The sequence below is a fragment of the Ornithorhynchus anatinus genome, chromosome 3 (genome assembly GCF_004115215.2).
Source record: "Ornithorhynchus anatinus isolate Pmale09 chromosome 3, mOrnAna1.pri.v4, whole genome shotgun sequence".
Lineage (NCBI taxonomy): Eukaryota > Metazoa > Chordata > Mammalia > Monotremata > Ornithorhynchidae > Ornithorhynchus > Ornithorhynchus anatinus.
The window spans coordinates 9,137,117-9,162,932 of NC_041730.1; the positions used below are offsets into that span (position 1 = coordinate 9,137,117).

Consider the following 25,816-nt stretch of genomic DNA (forward strand, 5'->3'; position numbering starts at 1 on the left):
TTAGGAATATGGAGGCTGCGACTTTATTTGGTGCTGGCGAGAAAACAGTTCAACCCTCTCGGCATCATCCCAGCACCATTTACACGTGCATTACTTCATGTCGGATAAGACCAGAAAACAGTAAAAATAAGAGGAGTAAGTGGGGCAGGATTTACAGGGGGTGGTTAAAAGAACCATGATGAATTCCAATTGTCCCCCAAGGCTTTTCTAGTACCGAGGCAAGTCAGAACGGGTAGTGATATCTGACGTTTCGAGGAGGGTGAATCCTTAAGTCTTCAGAAAATTCAATTGTACTGGGCTGCCAAATTCTTCCCACACAGAAGCATGAATTTTTAACTACACCTGGACAGTGTGGGGAAAACACATTATTAATGGTCGAGTGACAGAACATAGACCCAGAAAGCAATAGACCCAGAAAACGACAACAAAAAAATAAGTGAAGGGTCTCTCTACTTCTTGCAACATCTTTCCTTGATAAGACAGGTCACCTGGACAGCATGCAGAAATCAGGGTGTGGCTCGGGGGGCGAGGGGCGGAAGTGGGGGTGGCGAGTAATAATGGGAACAAGCACGTGGCCAGGAGCCGACAGCACATTGGGTCCGGTCTGCCTCCCTCACTCCCCAGCCTGACGGCCACCACGGAAGCAGTAAAACCATTCAGACTGCGCTCAAGGCTCTACAGTGAAATCTTAGGCATCTGTAAACACAGAGGACATTCGTTGTTCCACATAATTCTTGACGGCAATCCATTTAAAAAAAAACAACACAAAACCTGAAGGGAATCTCGTCGGGATTTGGCTTTCGTCTCAGAAATGAGAAAGGGGTCGGCAGTGCTGGAAATGCAAGTCCTCGGGCCCGTTTCCTTCAGCATGATCTACGGAGGTGCTCAAATGTTCTAGCTGGATTCGGGGCTTCTCCCGCGAACGGGTCACTGGTTGGTTCCTGGCCAGGTCCCCGCCAGACTTGCTTGCCGCAAAGGGGACGAGGAAAGAGCTCTGCCTTTTAACACACAGCTCCTCTTTCTTCTCCTCTGAAGGTAATCTTCTTTCAGAGACATCGGAGAGCCGATGGGCTTAAAATAAACAGGTGAAACTTCCAAAGATACTACAGTATAGGCAGGGGAGACATCAATTTTTCCTTTCATTTCTCAATCCACTCTAGTCCCCTTTCAAAAAGACATGATATAAAGTTGAGGCACCAGTGGTTAAGGGTGAATTTGGACATGATCAGCTCCAGCTACTCTTTCCTGAACTGGGGGTACGTGGCCTGGGGGCAAAGGCTGATGCTGACCACCTCCTCCAGGATGGTTTTCCACCTTCCCAGCTTCTTGGGTTTGTCCAGCTGTAAAACACAGAAGGGGGAATCAATCGTTCAATCGATCAATGGTACTTATTGAGAGCTTTTTATGTGCAGAGCCCTGTATTCATTCATTCATTCAATCGTATTTATTGAGTGCTTACTCTGTGCAGAGTGCTGTACTAAGCGCTCGCACTGTACTAAGCTAAGCGCTTGGGAAGGTACAGTACAATAAGAGTTGGTAGGCACGATCCTGGCCCACAAGGAGCTTACAGTTTGGAGAATGTGTCACTACATCACATGGGGTTAAAACAAAATGACTTTGGCTGTAGAGCTATGGAAATCTGGCATTAAAATAACATCTTCCCCAGATCTAAGTTTATCCACGCCTAAACACAGTTGCAAGAATAATAAGAATTGCTCATTAGTAGGCAAGTGATCCTTTTGTGTGCAAAATTGTGGGAAATAAAAATAAATGTGGATTCATGTTTCAGAAGAATCTTTCCCACACCATATTAAAGGAGTTGAGTTCAACAGAGTAAATTCAATTAGATATACTCTGATTTCATTACAAATGCAATGGAATGATGAAATAAAACATGATTTTATACTAGTGGGGACAAACCAATCAGTAAATCGACAAGAATGTTGTGGGGAAAACAATAAAAACATAATTGAAATAAACTCCAATACATTCTAGCAGAGTGGGAATGGTCCAAAGGTTATCTTTCTGAAATGAAAATTGATATTTAATAATGTCAGAGACCACAAACTGCATTCTGATAGTTCTCTCGACAGTTTTGTCTAAGCCCATCTCACCCCCAAGAACAGCAGTCCCTTAAGTCTATAAATCAACTTGATTCAAATTCACAATTCTCTCTTAAATAATCTGAGTGTGAATTAACTGTGCCTGCATGAGGTAAATGTATGAGCAGTTTGAGAACATTTCATAGAAACTGCATGCATTTAATGACCCAAAATGTAGCTTCTTCATTAGCCAATTATCATTAGGAAAATTTGATAATATTTCTTCTTAAAATTAAGCACACGGATAGGGTCTATTTTCCTGTGGGACTGGGCCTACATGCATACATATCCGTGATTGGTCGAGGACCCCCTGATTGATGGGGGTTGCTCTTGCTGCTTGTCATCCTACTATCAATCAATCGTATTTATTGAGCATTCACTCTGTGCAGAGCACTGTACTAAGTGCTTGGAAAAGTATATACAAGAGAATTCGCAGACACGTTCCCTCCCCATAACCAGTCTGACTGAACACTGGAAGCCGCCCTGCAGCTATCCGGGATCACAGTGGGATTGGGGGGATGGGGTTTGGGAGGAGGGGATTGGAGAATCCCCCTCTTTTTTTAAATGGTATTTTGTTAAGTGCTATGTGCCAGGCACTGTACTAAGCGCTGGGATAGATTCAAGATAATCGGGTTAGACACCGTTCCTGTCCCACACAGGGCTCACAGTCTAAATCCCCATTTTACAGATAACTGAGGCACAGAGGAAGTGAAGTGACTTGCCCAAGGTCACACAGCAGACAAGTGGCGGAGTCAGGATTAGAACCCAGGTCTTTGTAATAATAATAATGTTGGCATTTGTTAAGTACTAACTATGTACACTGTTCTAAGCGCTGGGGGAGATACAGGGTCATCAGGTTGTCCCACGTGAGGCTCACAGTTAATCCCCATTTTACAGATGGGGTAACTGTGGCACAAAGAAGTTAACTCCCGGGGCCTCGCTCTTTCCATTATGCCACACTGCTTCCCTATGACCTCTCTGACCTCAGCGTTCTTTAACAGGCTTGGAGGTGAATCCAAATACTACAGTCCTACCTGCATGCATAACCCTGCTAATGTTAGGCTTGTCCGGGTAGATTTGGATTAAAAACAAAAAACAAAGCAAAAAAAATACAGCCCTACGGAGACAGAGCAATAGGTCCCAGAAGTCATTACGTGTGCCTTCTCCAATGCAGTCACATCCACAACGGTAAATAAAATATTCCCAGGAGGGACTGATGTTTCTACACTTACCCAGCAAAGGGGCCAATGGGCCAGGTTGCAGGTGGGAGAGAGGATCCCTCCAACTGGACAGGTGTGTTCACCGGCCAGATTTAAACTGCCCTGCTCGGTTTTTCATATCTATGTTGGCTAATTCCCATCTGTTTATTCTCTCCCACGGCTCGATACGGTGCCCTGCACACCGCTCGTGTTTAATAAATATTATTACTACTATGTCTACTGCTGCTGGCCCCCAAGGAAAGAAATAGAAGAGTCACTGGCTATTTCCAAAGCAGCAGAGATGGGGATTCTGCTCCAGCTGCAGGAATGCAATGGCGATTTTAAAAACGCATGTTACCGACGGCATTTTGGGAACTACAGCTCCCGAGAGCGATGACCTCATCCTCCCATCACAAACGGTGCTGGCCAGACCTTCTCTAGAGCCCCAGAACTGGGGCTGTATAAACAGGAGAGACGCAGCGTGGCTTAGTGGATAGAGGAGGGGCTTGGGAGTCAGAAAGACCTGGATTCTAATCACGACTCTGCCGCTTGTCTGCTGTGACCTTGGGCAAGTCTTTTCACTTCTCTGTGCCTCAGTTACCTCATCTGTAAAATGGGGAATAAGACTGTGAAACCCATGTGGGACATAATAATAATAATGTTGGTAATTGTTAAGAGCTTACTATGTGCAGAGTACTGTTCTACACGCTGGGGTAGATACAGGGTTATCAGGTGATGCCACCTGAGGCTCACAGTCTTAATCTCCATTTTACAGATAAGGGAAATGAGGCACAGAGAAGTTAAGTGACTTGCCCACAGTCACACAGCTGACAAGTGGCAGAGCTGCGATTCAAACCCATGACATCTGATTCCCAAGCCCAGGCTCTTTCCACTGAGCCATGCTGCTTCTCTAATGTCCAATCTTATTAGTTTGTACTACCCCAGCACTTTACAAAGTGCCTGGCACATAGTAAGTGCTTCACAAATACCATTAATTTAAAAAAAGGAGAGAAATGGAGTATTGAGAGATTAGATTACAATTTGGAAATAAAGGGCAATGAGAAAAAGGCAAGTGGCATTATTTGAGTGGAGAATGGTTTATCAGCAGTCAAGTACCTGCTTGGTAACCAGATTTCTGGTCATTTATTTATATTAATTTCTGTCTCCCTGTCTAGACTGTAAGCTCATTGTGGGCAGGGAATGTGTCTATTTATTGTTTTATTGTACTCTCCCAAGCACTTAGTACAGTGCTTTACACACAGTAAACGCTCAATAAATAGGATCGAATGAATACCAGTGTGATTATAACTGAGAGGACAGCGACTGGCTCTCCTCTACCTCTGCTAAGAGGCTAATAAAAGGAAATAGACTTCAGTGAAAGCCTGAGGGATTTAGGTGTCATAAAAATTCTTATTCCATGTTGAACAGTGGAACACATGATCAAGAAAGTCTGTAAAACTGCCTTCTCACAGGTCTCTTTAAACAGATGTTTGTCTGGGTTGGATTGTGCTGTCCTGCTTGACAGATGGCATGGCTTGGGTGACTTCTCATGACTCTACTCCCTCCCCTTCCCATCCCAGGATTTTATAAACCCCTCTGGTTTGCCTCCAGCACAAAAGATCAGAGCTGACTTACTCCCCATTTTTAAAAAGCTGTGTGCATATACTTGACTTAGCCACTTAAAAAAATATCTAAATCTATGTGTTGGGCAGGTGTATGCTCTAGAACTGGAGATGCTTAATGTGAACAGTCTTTATATGAGAAAACTGAACCCTAAAGCTCCCAGAGGTATTCAGCTTTTATATGTACAAAAAATGCTATTATCTTGGCCTCTGAAAACACGGGCTCACTTAACCTGACCAGTAGAACTCTTCAGAATGAGAAAATGTGCCTAACTTTGCAGATTGAAAAGTTGCATGACCTAGAGGATAGAGCACGGGCCTGGGAGTCTGTGTTTTTGCTATTTTCCTTTTTATTATTATTCTAATCCCAGCTCCACTACTTGTCTGCTGTGCGGCCTTGGGGAAGTCACTTAACTTCTCTATGCCTCAGTTACCTTATCTGTAAAATGTAGATTAAGATTGTGAGCCCCATATGGGACACGAACGGTCCATCCTGACTTGTTTGTATCTACCTCATTGCTTAGTACAGTACCTGGCACATAGGAAGCCCTTAAAAAATACCAAAAAAAAAAAAAAAAATCCCTAAGAGCACTTTCTTCGTAAAGTGATATAGATAGACCTTTCTCACTGAGGTTCTATGGTCACATTATTAACTCGTGTAGAAACATCATGGCCTTAACACAAGACTGGGAATCCTGTCACCATGGAAACGAGCAGAGCGGACAGCAGTAAAGGCACAGCAATAGTACGGAAGGGGGGAGTTCTCTCCAACTCTGCCATTAACTAACTGAACCTTGGACTTGTGTCAGGAAAAACATGATCCAGTTAAATGGATTCTTCCCTTTACAACGAATCTGCGATTCAAATGACAAGAAATAGGTATTGGATTTTACTATTTTTTAAAATGGTTCCTCATAAAGTTATAAGATGTGTCCTAGAGACATACAATTTTCTCAGTGATCCTCTGACTTTTCTGAGGTTAGAGAAGCAGCGTGGCTCAGTGGAAAGAGCCCGGGCTTGGCAGTCAGATTCATGGGTTCGAATCCCGGCTCTGCCACTTGTCAGCTGTGTGACTGTGGGCAAGTCACTTAACTTCTCTGTGCCTCAGTTCCCTCATCTGTAAAATGGGGATTAACTGTGAGCCTCACGTGGGACAACCTGATTCCCCTGTATCTACCCCAGCGCTTAGAACAGTGCTCTGCACATAGTAAGCGCTTCACAAATACCAACATTATTATTAATGTCCTCAATTTTCACAAGTGTAGCCGTCTACTAGGAGGAGCATGAATTTTACTTTCTGAAATTACATTTCATTTGAAACAAAGGCTCGGTTTCTCTCGTTTTTTGCTGGTCTGCTTTTTGCTTTGTGCAAGAAATAAAAATGTTATTACATACGTGGCTGGAATTTCAATTCTCCAGCTGGTCCTGAAGGAGGAATTCCTTGTTGCAGTTTCTTTTGTTCCATCTGCTGCACAACCTATGAACAGAAAGAATATCTTAAAGCTAATACCAAGACTCCTTGGTATTCTTGTTTTTCTCTTGCAAATCCATGCTCTTTTACCAATTATACAAATAGTTAAGAGTGATCTCCCCCAAGTGGACTATTAAGTGCATCCACATTTGGGTTAAGGATGTGGAAAAATCCATGTTAAGACAAAATAAATAACCTTAAAATAAAATGCTCTAGCTGGTATTGTGACATACTACGGTCTGCCTTAAAGACAATTTTAAAATACCTGCAACAGCAGATTTTTTTTCTTTTTTAAGGTTGGTTGTTAGATGCTTACTGTTTCCCAAAGCTCTGTAGTAATCACTGGGGTAAATATAAAATAATCAGATTATACGAGTCCCTGTCCTTTACAGAGCTTACAGTCTGAAGAGGAAAGATGATGGCTCAGTGACAAAGCAGTACCTGATGATATTCTTGTTTCTGGGCCTGAAGTTGGTCATGTTGACGTTGGAGCTCTTCTTTTTGTTTCTGAAGTTCCTCTGCCTTCTTCTTAAGTTCATTTTCTTGTTGAGAAATGTGGTTTTCATATTCCTTTAGCTCATCCTCTGTGAAGAGCTGCTGTTGGTCCAGTGTCTAACAAGAAAAATAAACATACTAAGTAAGAATGGACAGAATTTTCTCAAAAAAACAGTAGTGAAGAAATACCATAGGGTCACCAGGGGACACTAGAGGGTATTTTGATTTTTCCAGCAAGTTTATCACTTCCTGTTCCTTCTCTAAGTACAACAATGCAACAAACCTCTCACAAAATATGGAGAGAAACAGATTTCTCCAGTGACCAAATACATTTTTTTAACCAGAGTCTTCTCAAATGGCAATATCTGATTTTACATTTGTTTAACAGGATTCCAGGCATTTTGCTGTCTGTGTTAATATCAGCTCAGCTTCTTGATGAAATTTTGGTTGTCATAAACACTAGAGAAGCAACGTGGCTCACTGGAAAGAGCACGGGCTTTGGAGTCAGAGGTCATGGGTTCGAACCCCGGCTCTACCACTTGTCAGCTGTGTGACTTTGGGCAAGTCACTTAACTTCTCGGTGCCTCAGTTACCTCATCTGTAAAATGGGGATTAAGACTGTGAGCCCCATGTGGGACAACCTGATTCCCCTGTGTCTACCCCAGCGCTTAGAACAGTGCTCGGCACATAGTAAGCGCTTAACAAATACCAACATTATTATTATCATAAAAACTCCTGAAGGAGAATGTTGAGCATTAAATAGGGGCAGGAAGGTGGAAGAGAGAAATGAAAGAAAGGTCATGGAGTGTCTGGGTAACATGGTCACATGACACCTCACTAGAAATATGGGGGTTTTTTTGTTTTGGTTTTTTTGTGGGTTTTTTTGGTTTGGTTTGGTTTGGTTTTTTTTACCTCCCAGCTCTCTGGTTCCAAGAATTCTTTTTTCTCTGTGGCTCTCATAAACTCTTCTAAAGTTACCAACCGGTCCTTGTTAATATCAACCTGTTTAAAGGGAAACACAGATGTAATACACAGTAAAACCCCTCCTTGGGTCACTCCACATTGGAAATTTCCCTTCCTTGATAGTCATCAACGTTTTTGAAGTAAATGTTGCTTAGATCTTTTTCCTTTTCTTCAAGAGGGAAGCTCAAAACAGAAAACATCCTGTTTACCGGATGGGAGGGTATTCTTAATATGCAAACAAGGATAAACTGAAAAGGGAAAGTCATCTCGCAGCTGAGATAAAAAGTCAGAATAATGAAGGTGGAAATTAGAGCAGTTATAGAGTGCCGAAAGGATGTATGCTTTATGCATTTGATATTCCACCCCTCCCATCACCGGCACTTCTGCACATAACCGTAATTTATTTAAAATTCCGTCACTCTAAATTGTAAGTTCCTTGTGGGCAGGAAACAGGTCTAAAACTCTGTTGTACTGAACTCTCCCAAGCGCTTAGTACAATGCTTTGAACACAGTAAGTGCTCGATAAATACCACTGATTGACTGATGTACATATATTCATAGGCAAAAGATATAGATTCTACTTATTCAAAAAGATACCACTGTCAGTAAAGAACACCACCGAGTGAGTGTGTGACTGCAGAGGTCAATGTGGGACCCATAATTACAGAAGCAGCGTGGCTCAGTGGAAAGAGCCTGGGCTTGGGACTCAGAGGCCATGGGTTTGAATCCCGCCTCTGCCACTTGTCAGCTCTGTGACTGTGGGCAAGTCACTTAACTTCTCTGTGTCTCAGTTACCTCATCTGTAAAATCGGGATGAAGACTGTGAGCCTCACGTGGGACAACCTGAGGACCCTGTATCTACCCCAGCGCTTAGAAGAGAGCACGGGCTTGGGAGTCAGAGGTCATGGGTTTGAATCCCAGCTCTGCCACTTGTCAGCTGTGTGACTGTGGGCAAGTCACTTAACCTCTCTGTGCCTCAGTTACCTCATCTGTAAAATGGGGATTAAGACTGTGTGCCTCACGTGGGACAACCTGATTACCCTGTAAATCTACCTCAGCGCTTAGAACAGTGCTCTGCACATAGTAAGCGCTTAACAAATACCAACATTATAATCTCGTGGCTTCATGGATAGAGCACAGGCCTAGAAGTCAGAAGGAGTGGGTTCTTAACCTGGCTCTGCCACTTGTCTGCTTTGTGACCTTGGGCAAGTCACTTCACTTCTCTGTGCCTCATTTACTTCATCTATAAAATGGGGATTAAGACTGTGAACCTCATGTGCGACAGGGACTCTGTCCAACCTGATTTGCTTGTATCTAATCCAGTGCTTAGTAGAGTGCCTAGCACATAGTAAGTGCTTAACAAATTCCACAATAATACTCTCAGTTACACTGAATACACAAAAAGGCTCTCCTTTGTTTTGTCGTCATCATTGATACTTGCAGCACCTGGAGCTGTTTTCCTATCTTGCTGCCGACCTCTGGCCTACATCCTGCCTCTGGCTTGGAAAGCCCCCCCTCTTCAAATCTGACAATTACTCCACCCACCACCTTCAAAGCCTTACTGAAGGCACATCTCCTCCAAGAGGCCTTCCCTGACTAAGCTCTCCTTTCCTCTTCTCCTACTCCCTTCTGACTTGCTCCCCAATTCCCCCAACACCCCACAGCACTTATGTACACTTCTGTACTTCATTTATATTAATGTCTGTCTCCCCTTCTAGACTGTAAGCTCATTGTGGGCAGGGAATGTGTTTGTTTATTGTTATATTGTACTCTCCCAATCGCTTAGTACAGTGCTCTGCACACACTAAGCACTCAGTAAATACAACTAAATGAATGAATGAATGAAGGGCCTAAAATGGAATATTACAGAGAAAAGTTAGGGATACTAGAGGATAGATCCCTAACTCCAAGAAAGCCTTAAGGAGAGCTGAAGGAAGGAACAGTGCCCTTTGGTTGCCACTCTAGGGGATAGAATACTGAGTTGACTGGACCAAACAATATAGCATTTCTTGTTTTCTCACCCTGCCAGGTTTCACTGCTGTTGTTCATGTGGGCCCTCCCATCCATCCATTCATTCATTCATCCATATTTATTGGGTGCTTATTACATGCAAAGCACTGTACTAAGAGCTTGGGAGAGTACAATATAACAATAAACAGACAGATCCCTGCTCATTTCCCCTGTTCATGCCTTTATAGTCTACTCCTGAATCTCTTGGGAGGCTGATGGGGTTTCCAAACCCAACCCTATCTCACTTCTCTAGCTTTTCTAAAATGGTACCAGCTGGGTCAGTGTTTGGGTAGAATTCCATTACAACTTAAGAGGCATGGAACAAGATATGATCCCCCTTTATCGAAAATTGCCTTTATTTGTAGTTGCCCCGAGTAGCAGCGTGGCCTAGTGGAAAAAGCCCTGGCCCAGAAGTCAGAGGACTTGGGTTCTAATTCTGTCTCTGCCACATACCTGTGTAACCTTGGGCAAGCCATTTAACTGCTCTTTGCCTCCATTCCCTCATCTGCCAAATGACGGTTCAATGCCTGTTTTCCCTTCTACTTAGACTGTGAGCTCCATGTGGGACCTCTTTATCTTTGAACTACCCCATCGTTTACTATAGCCCCTGACATATAGTAAGCATGTAACAAATATCACAAATTTTATTTTAATGTTGTGCTGGACTGTAGCCCCAAGTATTCACTGAAACTATTAAAATGTTTGGTTTCAATAAAATCTGGCTAGTAGCTGAGGTAGGAAAAGTAACATATGGTGGCGTGCTTTTTCCAATCATCTGTCACTCCTTCTTACATGGAGAACCACACTAAAACTTGGGAAGCTTGGTGCCAGTAATGTAGAAAATGTCTACAATAAAACTCAATATTGGTATTGCAAATTACTCCAGCTGACATTCACAGAAAGCCCCTGAGGCAAACCATACCTCATTCATCACATGTTCTCTCATTCTAAGCCTCTCTTCTTCCATTTCTACCATGTCATCTTCTTCGTTTTTCGGGTCGTAGACCTTCTCCAACTAAGAAGAAATAGAAAAGTCAGAGAAGGATATGGCCACGGCGGGTAAGAAAAACGAACCAAAGAAAACGTCGACGATGGAGTCAGTTCAAGCATTTCTAACGTTACCTCTTTGGTAAAGAGAGCCTCTAATTCTTGCTCATCCAAGAAGCCATCATTATTGACATCTAAAGTTTAAAAAAAGCCAAAGCACAGACAAAGTTAAAAAACTAGAAAATGATTCCAGTGATTCGCAGAGGGTTGAAAAGGCAGGTGAGAGCATGTAAGCGTTCACATGCAGTTGGGAACAAGTCTCTCCCTTCAAATGAGGCCAACGCCTTCAGATGTATTCAGCTGGACAGTGCCAGTGCCAAATTCAGTGATAGTTATTTTTAACAAGGATGCAGGCAACTCTGCAGAATTTCTCAAGGGACATTATAAAGCATGGAAGAGGGTGTATTCAAAACAAAAGAATACATGTGCTGATTCACCTCTCCGTGATCTTATTCCATACTAAATGAAAAAAACCCCATTAACATGGCACCTTTTAAACACTTTGATGGTGTAATCGTGGACTGTACACAACACTTGCGAAACGGAATAATTTCCTCCATTTTACACAAATGGATACTGAGACAAAAGAGTGGAATTGCCCGCTTATAGAAATTAATGGCTTCTATACTATTTTATGTCAATATCAATATCTAAAGGAAAAACTTGAAAGATTTAACACAAGAAAGGACAAAAAACAGGACTCTAATGGAAAAGAGTTATTTAACTGGTAACTTTAGAAAGTACAACAAGCAAATATAATAAAATTTATTTTAAAAATCTATTACCATGCAACTTGAAAAATGTCTTGGGGTCAAAGTCATTAGGATCTAGCCCATCCGTCTCCTCCCAGACCTCTTTCAGTTGGTCTTTGCTTCCCTAGAAACAGGGATCAAAAATAAGAAACCACTGAAAACAATTATTCTGAATCTAGATGAGTTTGGGTTACAACACACAACACAGAAAAATTGGAACAAAGAATTGCCGCCATGTGAATAAGCCACTTGCAGTTTTCATTCCTTACTGGGTGATTAACTTTGGGATGATTTCCATGTTTTTTCTTCATCTCCTCAAATTTAGATTCTTCTTCGTGCCTTTTTTCTTCATTGAGTGTTTTCAAATATTCTCTCCTTTCATGCTCCTTCATCATCTCGTACTTTTTAAATTCTTCATGGCGGGTTTTATCATAATTTTCTAAATCGCTGGTGGCCTAAAAAGCAACGAAAAGATCTTCGTCCTGCAGTATTCGTGATTATTTTGGGAAGTGTGAGTGGTGCCATTTATAAATACAAACTCTTCTTCTATCTGTTCGACCCCAGTCGCTAGTTCAATATCTTTCTGCCGGTTTCACCGCCCCCACCTTGCTTAACATTTTCATCCGCAACTATAGACTCTAAAACAGGGTGAGCAAATATGGGATCCATCCTGGGAAACCCTGGAGAGGAGGGTGGAAAAAATGGCAGAGATATACGCCCATTAGCCAAATCCGAAAACTGTCAGGCCTGTACATCTAGTTTGGTGAACCCTGGCCCAAGCTTCATTTCTGCATTGCTCTTAAACTAATTAAAAGACATTAAGCTGCCCGACTGGACAAGTTATTCAGCACAGCATATGGCTCCTGTCCTCCTAGGATTTACCTGCTAAATAATGTGATCTTAGTGATGTCAAAGGCCTAAGAGCAAGTGGAGCTCTAAAATATAGTTTTCTCTTCTAAACACTCACCGCTTTGATGAGCATATCTAAATCCGTAGATTCAAATTTGTCAGGATTCTGGTGGTTGAGATGTTCAAACTGTTTCAGCAGGGCATGATGGTCTATGCCTGTATCTAAAAGAAAAAGGTGGGTGGGGAGAGATTTTGAATACTAAGTTATTTTGTATGAGAAACACTGCCCGCCTGGAAAGCCTTCAAACTTGAGGTTTTCAATTAATGATTACTAATTATGAGACTCTTTAAGTGCTTACTATACGCCAAGCACTGCACTCTGCGCTGGGGTAGATGATAATCAGCTCAGACAGAGTCCCTGTCCCAAGTGGGACTCACGGTCTAGGTAGGGAGGACAGGTACTGAATCTCCATTTTACAGATGAGGAAACTGAGGCCCAGAGAAGGGCAGTGACTTGCCTAAGGTCACACCGCAGACAAGTGGGGGAGCTGGCATTAGAGCTCAGGTCCTCTGCCTTCCAAGCTCATGCTCTTTCCACTAGGTACTACTAACAATTTCTGAAATTTCACAACGAATCTAAAAAGCCTGCATCAGTATCCTTCCTGTAGGATCTGGAATATGGTTCTTTAAATGCCAATGAAGTCTCGATAGCAATACAGTACAAGTTTTTGTTTCTGCTCCTGAGTCCTCCTTTCTTCTCTGCCTGTAGCAAAGTTTCACTGGGTAATTTGTTTCTTTCTGGTATAATGCATCTCCCCCCTCTTTTTTTATGGCATCTGTTAAGCTCGGTACTAAGCACTGGGGTAATATAAATTAATCAGATTGGATGCAATCCCCATCCCAAATGGGGCTCATAGTCTTCATTCCCATTTTACCGATGAGGTAACTAAGGCACAGAGAGGTTAAATGACTTGCCCGAGGTCACCCAACAGACAAGTGGCAGAGCCAAGATTAGAACTCAGGTCCTTCTGACTCTCTCATCCGTGCTCTATCCACTTGGCCACGCTGCTTCTTCCTTGAGAACCAAAGGCACATTTCAGAGTCTTCTCTTCCTGATATTAGGGAAATTGGGAAGAAGTTTCCAGTTCTAGGGAAATGGGAGGAAAGGATTCTTCGGTGAAGTCCTGCCTGACAAAAAAGCTGCATCCCTGCATATTTGGCTGAACTGTTGTCAAGCTGGAAAACTGCTTCACACCAGTTTTACACTAAGCTAGCATTTCAGAGAACAAAAAGTACAAGTGTTCTATTTCCAAAAAAAATACACTGTTCTTTTTACTACTACTGAATTTTCAAGTGCTTAGTATTTGTCAAGTGCTTTTCTGAGCACTGGGGTAGGTACAAAATAATCAGGTTGGAAACAGTCCTCATCCCACATGGGTTCACAGTCTGAGAAGAGGGGAGAACAAGTATTGAATCCCCATTTTTACAGATGAGGAAACTGAGAGATGCAGAAAAGTTGAGTGACTCGCCCAAGGTCACACAGCAGGCCACTGACAGAAGGAAAAAATGTTATTCTGTTGATGAAGGCGCATCTTCTTAGCGGGAACCCCATCTGCTGGTAAATCAACCTTACGGAACGCAATCTGTGACAAATGTCTACTCAACTGGAATGCTGAGAATCATGCCAGAAAGACAGAGCCTTTGGGCTGGCCCTGCACAGCCGACTGTTTTGTACTCCACCAGTCGGAGCCCTTTTCAGAGTTTGGGGTTAGAAAGCACAGTCAAGGAATGCAATGACTTTTCCTGTCCTGACACAGGTACCTAAGGATCAGAGAGTAGAGAATGTGGGTGGAGAATTTATCAGATTCTTATTCTGCTTTATCTTAGGGTACTCACCTTGAAAGGAATCCAATTTAGCTTTAATTAGCATCCTTAATCTTGCCACTTCCTGCCTTTTCAGTTCGTCAAGTTTTGTCCTGACATGGTGACTTACTAAATCAAGCTCTTTGCTTAACTTCCCGCTCTATTAAAAAAAAAAAAAAAGCATAAGCTGTAGCAGAGGATGACTCTTAGTTTTTACAGAAAACTTTATAGAAAATGTGAAAAAAAACCAAATTATAGATAACTGACAAATATTTGTGTCCTTATCAAATGTCTGATCGTTTTGGCAAATATTCATAATCTTAACACTAATGAAGCCATTTAAAATCCCTATTAGACAACATTTAAGAAACTTAAAATTAGACGTTTCAATCCACAATTACCGTATAACACAGATTAGAACATATGACTCAGAATTATTCCTCTCTGGACTTCTACGGATAAGAATCTTTTCAGATATATACTCTTTTGTGTCCTTTCCCCCTTCAGGATTTCCACTGTTTAGTGTAATACCTATAGGTTGATTGAATAAAGCCATTCATTTTCCTTCTCCCTTTCCTCCCAGTTTTCCCAGTCCTCACTTCCAAGCCCAGCAAGTAATCCATTCAATCAATCAACCAATGTTATTTACTGATTGCTTACTGTGTGCAGAGCACTACACAAGCATTTGGGGAGAGTACAAAACAACAGAGTTGGTAGACATGTTCCCTGTCCACAAGGAACCTACAGTCTAGAGGGGAAGACAGACATTAAGTTTAATTATGGATCTGTACATATGTGCTGTGGGGCTGAGGGAGGGGGCAAATATATCATGTATGTACAGGGTACAGATCCAAGTGAAAGCACTTAGTACAGTGCTCTGCACACGGTAAGCGCTCAATAAATACGACTGAATGAAAGGGTGACACAGAAGGGAGAGGGAATAGGGGAAATGAAGCTTAGACATGGGAGACCTCTTGGAGATGAGATTTTAAATTGGCTGTGAAGGCAGAGGGAGTGTTGGCATGTCGGACACAAAGGGGAAGGAAATGGCCCAGACAAACCCTTTGCTGATGGAAAAACAGAGCCTGCTCACTTTCCCAGGCAATGCTGGATCATGCTAACAACATAATTTAGAAAATAAATTGCTGACACAAAACTGGTTTGCTTTAGTTCTAGATAAAAGTCTCCCACAGGTTAGGGTTTCTTTTCTTCATTATTCCTCTCTGAAAGTTCCTCCCCTGTAACCTCTATAAGCTCCTAACTATTTTACTGAGCAATATGATTGGATTTGCAGCTTATTTTTCAAATGTGACATTTAATTCCTGGAATTATTTGCACCTACCTTGATTTCTTCTATGTCTGCACTCTGGAGCTTCTCTCTGAAATGTTTATCTGTTTCCAGCACATCGATTACTTGCCTGAGGTATTCATCATAATAAAGACCGGTATCCTTCAAAACCGGAAACAAATATTAGTCTCAATCAATAGTATTCACTGAGTGATTCCTGTGTGCAGAGCACTGAACTAAGCATCTGGGAGAACACTTACAAATGGAAAGCAGTCTAGCCCGCCCTAAATTGTGGTTTCACACTTTAGCCACCCTCCAATTATTTCCAAATTAAATTATTTCCAAATTAGGAAGTCACCGATTACTCTATTCTAAAATCAACAGCATTTTTAACTCTGAAACTACTTAACTGACAAGACAATGGCAAGCGGTGTCTATTGGTTTTCCACAGCACGTAATGCACTACTGGCATTCAGCAACCACTCAATAATGTCATTTACATTTATTGAACAGTCTCAGAGGACATGTTCTACATATGTCAGGCACTATATAAATGCACTTAGAGATGTACTGCTAAGTTTGAATATCTGACAGGGAAAAGACTACTAAAGGTTCCAACTTCCAAAATATAACATTTAATCAAGTAATATTAGAGGCTATAAATTTAAAATGGTCATAATTGCTCTTTCAGTCTCAATCGAAACCTGGCTCACTTACCGGAGTCTCTACTTTTTCTCCTTCTACAGCGGGAGCTTCTTTTACTTTGGTCTTGTCTATGTCTATAGGCACAGCTTCCAAACCATTTAGAAGGCATGTAATCAAAAGACAACAATAGTGTAGCAGGATGGCTCTCCACCTCATCTGAAATTTAAAAAATAAAATTATATTCCTGAACATATTTTAAAAGGAACATGCCTTCAAACCCTAACAACATTTAGAGCACATTCATTCTCAAGAAGTTCATGGTAATGAGAGAACGCTGGTCCCCAAATGGAATGATATAAATGATTATTGGTCCATTTTCCAATGTAGTGTCCTATACGTGTACAGTATGACTACAGTAGCCACTGATGACCCCTGCAAAAACCAGACAGAAAGACACACATGATACCACATGTAACTCGGAGCATGTAACTTGATGCGGACATCAAAGGTGGGGAAGTACTGGTGTCAAGTGATCCAAAAGATACTAATGAAAGGATATTTTATTATTTGAAAACTTGAGCTAAAAACCCAGTGTGTGGAAAACTCTGAATGTGGTCCTTCAAGAAGCCTAGAGAGGCTCAAATCCCGGATACAAGACATTCGATTTGACTGAATCATTTCTTGAAATGTATCACTGAAATCAAAAAGCTAATTTCTAATCTAACTTTGTATTTTCTCAGGTTGATTCAGATAAGAGTCAATGCACAGATGATGAGGGAAACATGCTGCATAACACGGAGTATGTAAAGCGTCCCAAATCTCCTACAAATAGTACGCTGCCAGTCTTAGTATCAGTGTCACTATAAATGCTGAATATGACATACTTCTGACACTTAAGGTGATCTCAGTGACCTCAATCAATGCTTCTCAAACAAGGTTCTTAGCACAAATGAACGGTGACCGGAAGGCAATCTGACTAGACTCTCTTACTTCAAGCACTCTGTGGGCAGGGAACATGTCCACAAATTCTGTTATAGTGTGGCACGTGGTAAGCGCTCAATACAATCGTATTTATTGTATCAATAAATATGATTGATTGATTGTCACTTGAGGGTTGAAGGTTTCTAGTTCAGGCAAATGCCCACAGGAGATGCAGCAGAAGTAAAAAGAAGCCCTGTATTTTTATCTTCATACTCAGGAACTCCCTGAATAATATAGTATGTTAAGCCCTACTATGTTGTCGAGCACTGTTCTCGGTGCTGGGGTCTTGTCTTATTCATTCAATAATATTTAGTGAGTGCTTACTATGTGCAGAGCACTGTACTAAGCGCTTGGAATGTACAATTCGGCAACAGATAGAGACAATCCCTGCCCAATGACGGGATCACAGTCTTATGCCATCGAGTCGTCTTTGACCCGTAGCGACGCCCCAGATGCATCTCTCCCAGAACGCCCCACCTCTATACAAGTTAATCGGGTTAATCACAGTCCCTGTCCCACATGAGGTTATCACTCTAACCTGTTCTCTAAGTAACAGAGAATAGGTATGGAATTCCTCATTTTACAGTTGAAAAAACTGCAGCCCAAAGAAGTTAAGTGACGCCCAAGGAAACACAACGGACAAGTGGTGGAGTCGGGATTAGAAACTTGGTCCTCTGGCTCCTGGGCTCATGTTCCTTTCCACTAGGCTTTTGACTCATATTCTTCTTCACTAAAATTGCTGACCAGAATGGGGAAGTACCTGGGAACACTCATCACAAGCAAGCAAGCAGCTTCCCTTTGTAAACCTGGTTTAACAGGGGAGACAAGTGACTAATAACTACATCCAAGAAATGACCCTTCCTGAAGTCTGGGATTTGAACACCCGGAGTTACAAGAAAAATTCCATCAAATTAATTAAAATAATAAACCACAAAATACAAGAAGTGAACCTACTGGGGGAAAAAAAAACCAGTTCAAGATAATGGAACCTGCTAGTCAAAAGGCAAACCAGGGGTTCCAGCAGACAACCAGAAAAAGAGTTACACTTAAAACCACTAACCTACACTCAGTCAAGGAATTACTTAAGCATTTACTGTGGGCTGCACAAAACTGGGAGTCGAGGGACTTGAATTCTAATTCTGCCTTGGCCACTTGCCTGTTGTATGACCTTGGGCAAGTCGCAACCTTTCTGTGCCTCAGTTTCCTCAACTGTAAAAATGGGGGTAAAATATCTGTGGCTCTTCCTCCTTCTTAGACTGGGAGCCCTGCCAGTCCATCTCTTGTATTAACCCCAGTGATTATCACAGAGCTTGCAGATGGGAAGTAGTACTCAGAACATTAGCTTTGGTGAGGGACTGGTGTGGACACTGTCACCAATTACCCCTGGCTTCCACGGTCTCCCTCTGTCTCCTTTTGTCTAGTTCTTCCTAATCATTAGCAGTGGCCAGACAATCTAGCTGACATTTTCACACAATTAATCATCCATTCACTCAATCCTATTTACTGAGCACCTACTGTGTGCAAAGTATTGTACTATAGGGTTGGGCCAGTACAACTGTATTTATTCAATGCTTACTGTGTGCAGAGCACTGTACTAAGTACTTGGGAAAGTGCGATAAAATTGGAAGATACATTCCCTGCCTACCACTGTACAACCTTTTTAAAATAAACCTTTTTTAAAAAAGAATAGAATGTAATAATAATTATGGCATTTACTAAACACTTACTATTTACAAAGCCCTGTACCAAACACTGGGTACAATATTACAAGGTAATATTGTGTTCAGTGAATGTATTTAACATGAAATCCATATGGTACCACGATCTTATCAGTTTCAAGGACAGTATTGTTAATGTTGCTATCGTAGGCAACTTCCAGGCTATGAGGGCATTTTAGTTCACAATGAGTTACAGTACTTTTTATCAACAAACAACCTGCAACCCATCTGTTTATGACTTAAACCTGTCTGTATTGTTTGTCTTTATAGATTTGAAACCTTGTTTACTCAACTCATTTCTGGAAAAAAAAGATTGTCAACATTTACTATACCTGAGGTAAATAAAATATAGTGGCCTAAAATAAATTAGCTTTTAATTGATCGCTGTTTAACTTCCCTTAAAGTTGGATATTAGTGGCTGATCCAAGTCTTTCTTTTTAAGGTGAATACAGTATTGCTTAAAATTCCCATGTTCCTACCCTTAATTTTATATCCTAACTGTTGGCACCGCAAATGTTATCCAAATCCTCTCCAAATAGCCAGTGAACACATTAGTAGCCACTAAAAAGAACCTTTAACATATGCTTCATTCCCTACTACTAGAAACTGCATGCAATTCAAAGAAATACTTCAAATATCAACCTAAACTTAGAATTTCATTGGTTTTGTTACCACCAGAGTTCCTAGTCTAATGGAATCCTAAAGTACATATTTATTGTTTTATGTTTTAAGGCAAGGGTTCAAATCAGCGCTTAGTAGAGTGCCTAGCTTATAGTAAGCATCTAAATACCATAAAAAAAATCCTACACTCCCTCAATTTTGTAAAAAGCATCTGGTGTTCTGCAAAAGAAAAATAGAACTAAACATTAATGATGATGATGACAGTATCTGATGGCTTACCAAGTGCCAGGCACTGTACTAAGCGCTGGGGTGGATGCAAGCAAATCAGGTTGAACACAGTCCTTTACAATTTAGAAGAATCAGAAAATTATGATTGAAAGACACCTTTAGGTTATGGCTAGTAGGGTCCCACTGTCAGTCACACTATTTTAAATCAATTCCTTAAAACACTTCAAATCTCCATTGGAGGGAAGGTTTGCAGTGTTCTTCAAACCTCAAAACACTTTAATAACTGGCCAGGCTGTAAAAAGTTTCCTATTAACCAAACCTTTCTCTTATTACAGATGGAATAATTTCTAATCACTTTTTTGTTCATTCATCTTCACCAGTGGCCGTTACCATTTATTTCAACAATGACTTTGCCATCTGGTAAAGTGTAACAACTGGACAGCTCTTACTGATTGTTGTGTAAAGGTGCTTACACAAGTTTTTAGGGGGTGGCTGAAATGCCCTTGAGAAATAGTTCCTCAGATAAGATCCACAGGGGCTGGCCTGCCAAAAAAGATAAGTGTAATTTAGCATTCTCGAGATGTTTTAAAAATTTCCCTCTTTAAGAATCCTGGATGATGCTATTTCCCCAGACTCGGCTTTGAGGTGTTCCACGGGTTCTCGGCCGATAAGTGCAGAACTGGAAACTTCCATTCTCTCTCTCATTTCCATGAGCCTTAACGCTGATCATTTCAGAAGCAGCATGGTGTAGTGGAAAGAGCCCGGGTTTGGGAGTCTGAGGTTGTGAGTTCTAATCCCAGCTCTGCCACTTGCCTGCTGTGTGACCTTGGACATGCCAATTCACTTCTCTGTGTCTCAGTTACTTCGTCGGTAAAATGGGGATTGAAACTGTGAGTCCCATATGGAACAGGGACTGCGTCCAGTCCAATCTGCTTGTATCCATCCCAGTGATTAGTAGAGTGCTGGCACATAGTAAGTGCTTAAATACCATAATTGTATTATTACCACGTCCTGGATTTCTCTACTTCATAGTTCCTTGGAAAAGTAATGGATTGGCATGCAGATTCTCCTCCTTTGTTGTCTTTTATGAATCTCTTCTATTCAAATAAGACCATCCCCAAAACTCATTGGGGAAGGGGTTCAGCTTGGAGATTCTGGATTGTGATGTGGGTCTGGGTTGTGATGTGGGTTCCTTAGAGAAGCAGCAGAGCTTAGTGGAAAGAGCCTGGGCTTGAGAGTCAGAGGTCATGAGTTCTAATCCCCTCTCTGCCACTTGTTAGGTAAGTGACTTTGGGCAAGTCACTTAACTTTTCTGTGCCTCAGTTACTTCACCTGTAAACTGGGGAATAAGACTGTGAATCCCATGTGGGACAACCTGATTAACTTGCATCTACCACGTGCTTAAAACAAACTCAAGGAAACAAAGATCGGTCTCCACGTGGAATTTCTTTTATGTCTGTCTCCCCACACACTAGATGGCTTAGTGGACAGAGCAAGGACCTGGGAGTCAGCAGGACTTGGGATCTAATCCCGGCTCTGCCACATGTCTGCTGTATGACCATGGGCAAGTCACTTCACTTCTCTGTACCTCAGTTCCCTCATCTCTAAAATGGGGATGAAGACTGTGAGCCCATGTGGGACAGGGACTGTCCCCGACTTGCTTAGCTGGACCTACCCCAGAGCTTAGAACAGTTCTTGGTACATAGTAAGCGCTTACCACATAACATCATTATTATTATGCATGGCTCAGTGGAAAGAGCCACACACACACAGTGGAAAGAGCCACACACACACAGTGGAAATCAACACAATCAGGTCTGAGCTCCCCAAAGTCACCCCTTCACCTCTCCCCTCCTCTCCACCAACCCTCTCCCCTACTTTCCCATCCTTCCCTGCAGTATCCTCAGAGGAGATTTCCTCCCTCCTCGTAAGTGCCACCCCCTCCACCTGCGCCTCGGACCCCATTCCCTCTCACCTTATTAAAACCATCGCCCCTGCCCTCCTCCCTTCCTTAACTTCCATTTTTAACCACTCGATCTCCAATGGCTCCTTCCCCGCTGCCTTCAAACATGCCCACGTCTCATCCATCCTAAAAAAACCCACTCTCGACCCCACTTCCCCCTCCAGTTATCGCCCTATCTCCCTACTACCCTTCCTTTCCAAAATCCTAGAACGAGTCGTCTACAATCGATGCTTAGAATTCCTTAACTCCCATTCTCTCCTAGACCCCCTCCGATCTGGCTTCCGTCCCCTCCGCTCTACCGAGACTGCTCTCTCTAAGGTCACCCGTGACCTCCTTCTTGCCAGATCCGATGGCTCCTACTCCATTCTGATCCTCCTTGACCTCTCTGCTGCCTTTGACACTGTCGACCATCCCCTCCTCCTCCATACCTTATCTCACCTTGGCTTCATGGACTCCGTCCTCTCCCGGTTCTCCTCTCACCTCTCTAGTCGGTCATTCTCGGTCTCCTTCGCTGGCGCCTCCTCCCCCTCCCATCCTTTAACCGTTGGAGTTCCTCAAGGGTCAGTTCTTGGCCCTCTTCTGTTCTCCATTTACACTCACTCCCTCGGCAAACTCATTCGTTCTCACGGCTTTGACTACCATCTCTACGCAGATGACAGGCAGATCTACATCTCCGCCCCTGTCCTCTCCCCCTCCCTTCGGGCTCGCATCTCCTCCCGCCTCCGGGACGTCTCCACCTGGATGTCGGCCCGCCACCTAATACTCAACATGAGCGAGACTGAGCTCCTCATCTTCCCTCTCGAACCCGGTCCTCTCCCAGACTTCTCTATCACCGTGGAGGGCACGACCGTCCTTCCCGTCTCTCGGGCTCGCGATCTCGGTGTCATCCTCGACTCGTCTCTCTCGTTCACCCCACACGTCCTATCCGTTACCGAGACCTGCCGGTTTCACCTCTACAATATCGCCAAGATCCGCCCTTTCCTCTCCACCTAAACGGCTACCTTACCGCTACGGGCTCTCGTTATATCCCGGCTAGACTACTGCGTCGGCCTTCTCTCTGACCTCCCTTCCTCCTCTCTCGCCCCGCTCCGGTCTATTCTTCACTCCACTGCCCGGCTCATCTTCCCACAGAAACGCTCTGGGCCTGTCACTCCCCTTCTTAAACACCTCCAGTGGTTGCCCATCGACCTCCGCTCCAAACAAAAACTCCTCACCCTAGGCTTCGAGGCTCTCCGTCACCTCGCCCCTTCCTACCTCTCCTCCCTTCTCTCTTTCCACCGCCCACCCCGCCCGCTCCGCTCCTCCGCCGCCCACCTCCTCGCCGTCCCCCGGTCTCGCCCATCCCGCCGTCGACCCCCGGGCCATGTCCTCCCGCGGTCCCGGAACGCCCTCCCTCCTCACCTCCGCCAAACTGATTCTCTTCCCCTCTTCAAAACCTACTTAAAACTCACCTCCTCCAAGAGGCCTTCCCAGACTGAGCTCCTCTTCTCCCTCTACTCCCTCTACCACCCCCCCTTCACCTCTCCACAGCTAAACCCTCTTTTCCCCCTTTCCCTCTGTTCCTCCCCCTCTCCCTTCCCATCCCCTCAGCACCGTACTCATCCGCTCAACTGTATATATTTCCATTACCCTATTTATTTTGTTAATGAATTGTACATCGCCTCGATTCTATTTAGTCGCCATCGGTTTTTACGAGACGTTCTTCCCCTCGACTCTATTTATCGCCATCGTTCTCGTCTGTCCGTCTCCCCCGATCAGACCGTAAGCCCGTCAAACGGCAGGGACCGTCTCTATCTGTTGCCGACTTGTTCATTCCAAGCGCTTAGTACACTGCTCTGCACATAGTAAGCGCTCAATAAATACTATTGAATGAACGAAAAGAGCACAGGCATGGGAGTCAGAGGTCATGGGTTCTAATTCCGGCTTTGCCACTTGTCAGCTGTGTGACTTTGGGCAAGTCACTTAATTCCTCTCTGCCCATGCCTCCATTACCTCATCTGTAAAATGGGGATTAAGACCATGAGCCCCACGTGGGACAACCTGATCACCTTGTTTCCCCTTCCAGCGCTTAGAACACTGCTTTGCACATAGTAAGCGCTCAACAAATGCCAATATTATTATTGTTATTAAACTGCAAGCTGTGGGCAGGACACGCGCCTTCCAACTGTTATCTTGTCCTCTCCATAGCGCTCAGTACAGTGATTTGCATCCCCTAAGTGCTCAATTGGTATTGGACTGATTGATTGTAACCTCGGAAAAATTGCAAACTGGGGACCCCTGATTTGGAAGGTGGGGGGGCGGGTTAAAATTTCCCCCCTGCAAGGTCTTGTCCCTGCCCCCCACGACTCTAATCTGGGGAGAGACTTCAAGGCATTCATTCATTCAATCGTATTTATTGACCACTTAGTATGTGCAGAGCACTGTACTAAGCGCTTGGAATGGACAATTGGGCAACAGATAGAGACGATCTCTGCCCAACAATGGGCTCCCAGTCTATAAAGAGAACTGAGGAGCAGGATGAAACCTTTACTCCTTCCATCTGTAGCAGTGTGGCTTGGTGGAAAGAGCAGGGGCTTGGGAGTCAGAGGTCATGGGTTCTAAGCCTGGCTCCACCATTTATCTGCTATGTGACCTTGGGCAACTCACTTCACTTTTCTGTGTCTCAGTTACCTCATCTGGAAAATGGGGATTAAGACTGTGAGCCTCACGTGGGACAAACCCATGGACCTGTATCTACCACAGCACTTAGAACAGTGCTCGCAACATAGTAAGTGCTTAACAAACACCAAAATTATCATCAGGGAAGAGGGATAGAGGAGGGGGGATGGAGGAAGAGGGTGGAGGAAGAGTGTGGAGGAGGGGGTTTGGATGAGGTGGGTGAAGGGAGAGGATGGAGGAAGGGGATGGAGAAAGGGAATGAGGAGGGAGATGGGGGGGTGGAAGAGGAGGGTGGAGGAGGAGGTTGGAAGAAGGGGAATGGAGGAAGGGGATGGAAGAAGAGGGATGGAGGAAGGGGGATGGAAGAAGGGGGATGAAGGAAGGGGGATGGGGTGAAGGAGGGGAATGGGGGGGTGGGGTGAAGGAGGAGAATGGAGGAGGGGGGATGGAGGAAGGGGGATGGGGTGAAGGAGGGGAATGGGGGGGTGGGGTGAAGGAGGGGAATGGAGGAGGGGGGTGGAGGAAGGGGGATGGAGAAAGGGGGATGGAGAAAGGGGGATGGAGGAAGGGGGGATGGGATGGAGGAAGGGGGGATGGGATGGAGGAAGGGGGGATGGGATGGAGGAAGGGGGGATGGGATGGAGGAAGGGGGGATGGGATGGAGGAAGGGGGGATGGAGAAGGGAGAATGGGATGAAGGAGGGAGATGGAGAAGGGGGGATGGAGAAGGGGGGAAGGAGGAAGGAGGGATGGAGGAAGGGGGGATGGAGGAAGGGGGGTGGAGGAAGGGGGGTGGAGGAAGGGGGGGTGGAGGAAGGAGGGATGGAGGAAGGAGGGATGGAGGAAGGGGGGATGGAGGAAGGGAGGGATGGAGGAAGGGAGGGATGGAGGAAGGGAGGGATGGAGGAAGGGAGGGATGGAGGAAGGGAGGGATGGAGGAAGGGGGGATGGAGGAAGGGGGGATGGGGGAAGGGGGGATGGGGGAAGGGGGGATGGAGGAAGGGAGGGATGGAGGAAGGGGAGCTGGAGGAAGAGGAGCTGGAGGAAGAGGAGCTGGAGAAGGGGGCTGGAGGGCTACCCAGAGGCAGGGCCCTTCTCGCCCCCATCCCTGTCCCCGCCCCCAGGAGGGTTTGGGGTGGAAAGGGAGGAAGGGGGCTTTTCCTGGGAAAAATTTCCGGTGCGGAGCGGTGCGGCCCGGTCGCCCCCTCCTCGTCCTCCTCCGGGCTCCCCTTTCCCCTCCCCTCCGCCGCCCGGGCCCCCCGCGCTCACCTTGGCCTTGGCGGCGGCGGCGGCGGCGGCGTCGACTGGTCCCGGGGCCGGCCGCGCTCGCTCCCTGCGGCCG

General features: G+C 44.2%; 1 protein-coding gene across 2 annotated transcripts; it reads right to left on the minus strand.

The window, feature by feature from the left end:
• Positions 1 to 25,816, minus strand: NUCB2 (nucleobindin 2). 2 transcript variants are annotated; one of them, XM_029060650.2, is made up of 13 exons: positions 25,744 to 25,816; positions 16,379 to 16,522; positions 15,716 to 15,823; positions 14,407 to 14,533; positions 12,629 to 12,732; positions 11,931 to 12,116; positions 11,695 to 11,785; positions 10,985 to 11,043; positions 10,785 to 10,877; positions 7,802 to 7,891; positions 6,836 to 7,006; positions 6,319 to 6,400; positions 1 to 1,340 (listed from the first exon to the last, which is right to left on the minus strand). In XM_029060650.2, exons 2-13 carry the CDS (start codon positions 16,520 to 16,522, stop codon positions 1,204 to 1,206), a joined length of 1,392 nt encoding a protein of 463 aa, XP_028916483.1. In that variant the 5' UTR covers positions 25,744 to 25,816; the 3' UTR covers positions 1 to 1,203. The 2 variants fall into 2 exon arrangements, with proteins under 2 accessions (XP_028916483.1, XP_028916484.1); XM_029060651.2 differs by lacking the exon at positions 1 to 1,340 and having other exon boundaries at positions 6,311 to 6,400; positions 25,744 to 25,815.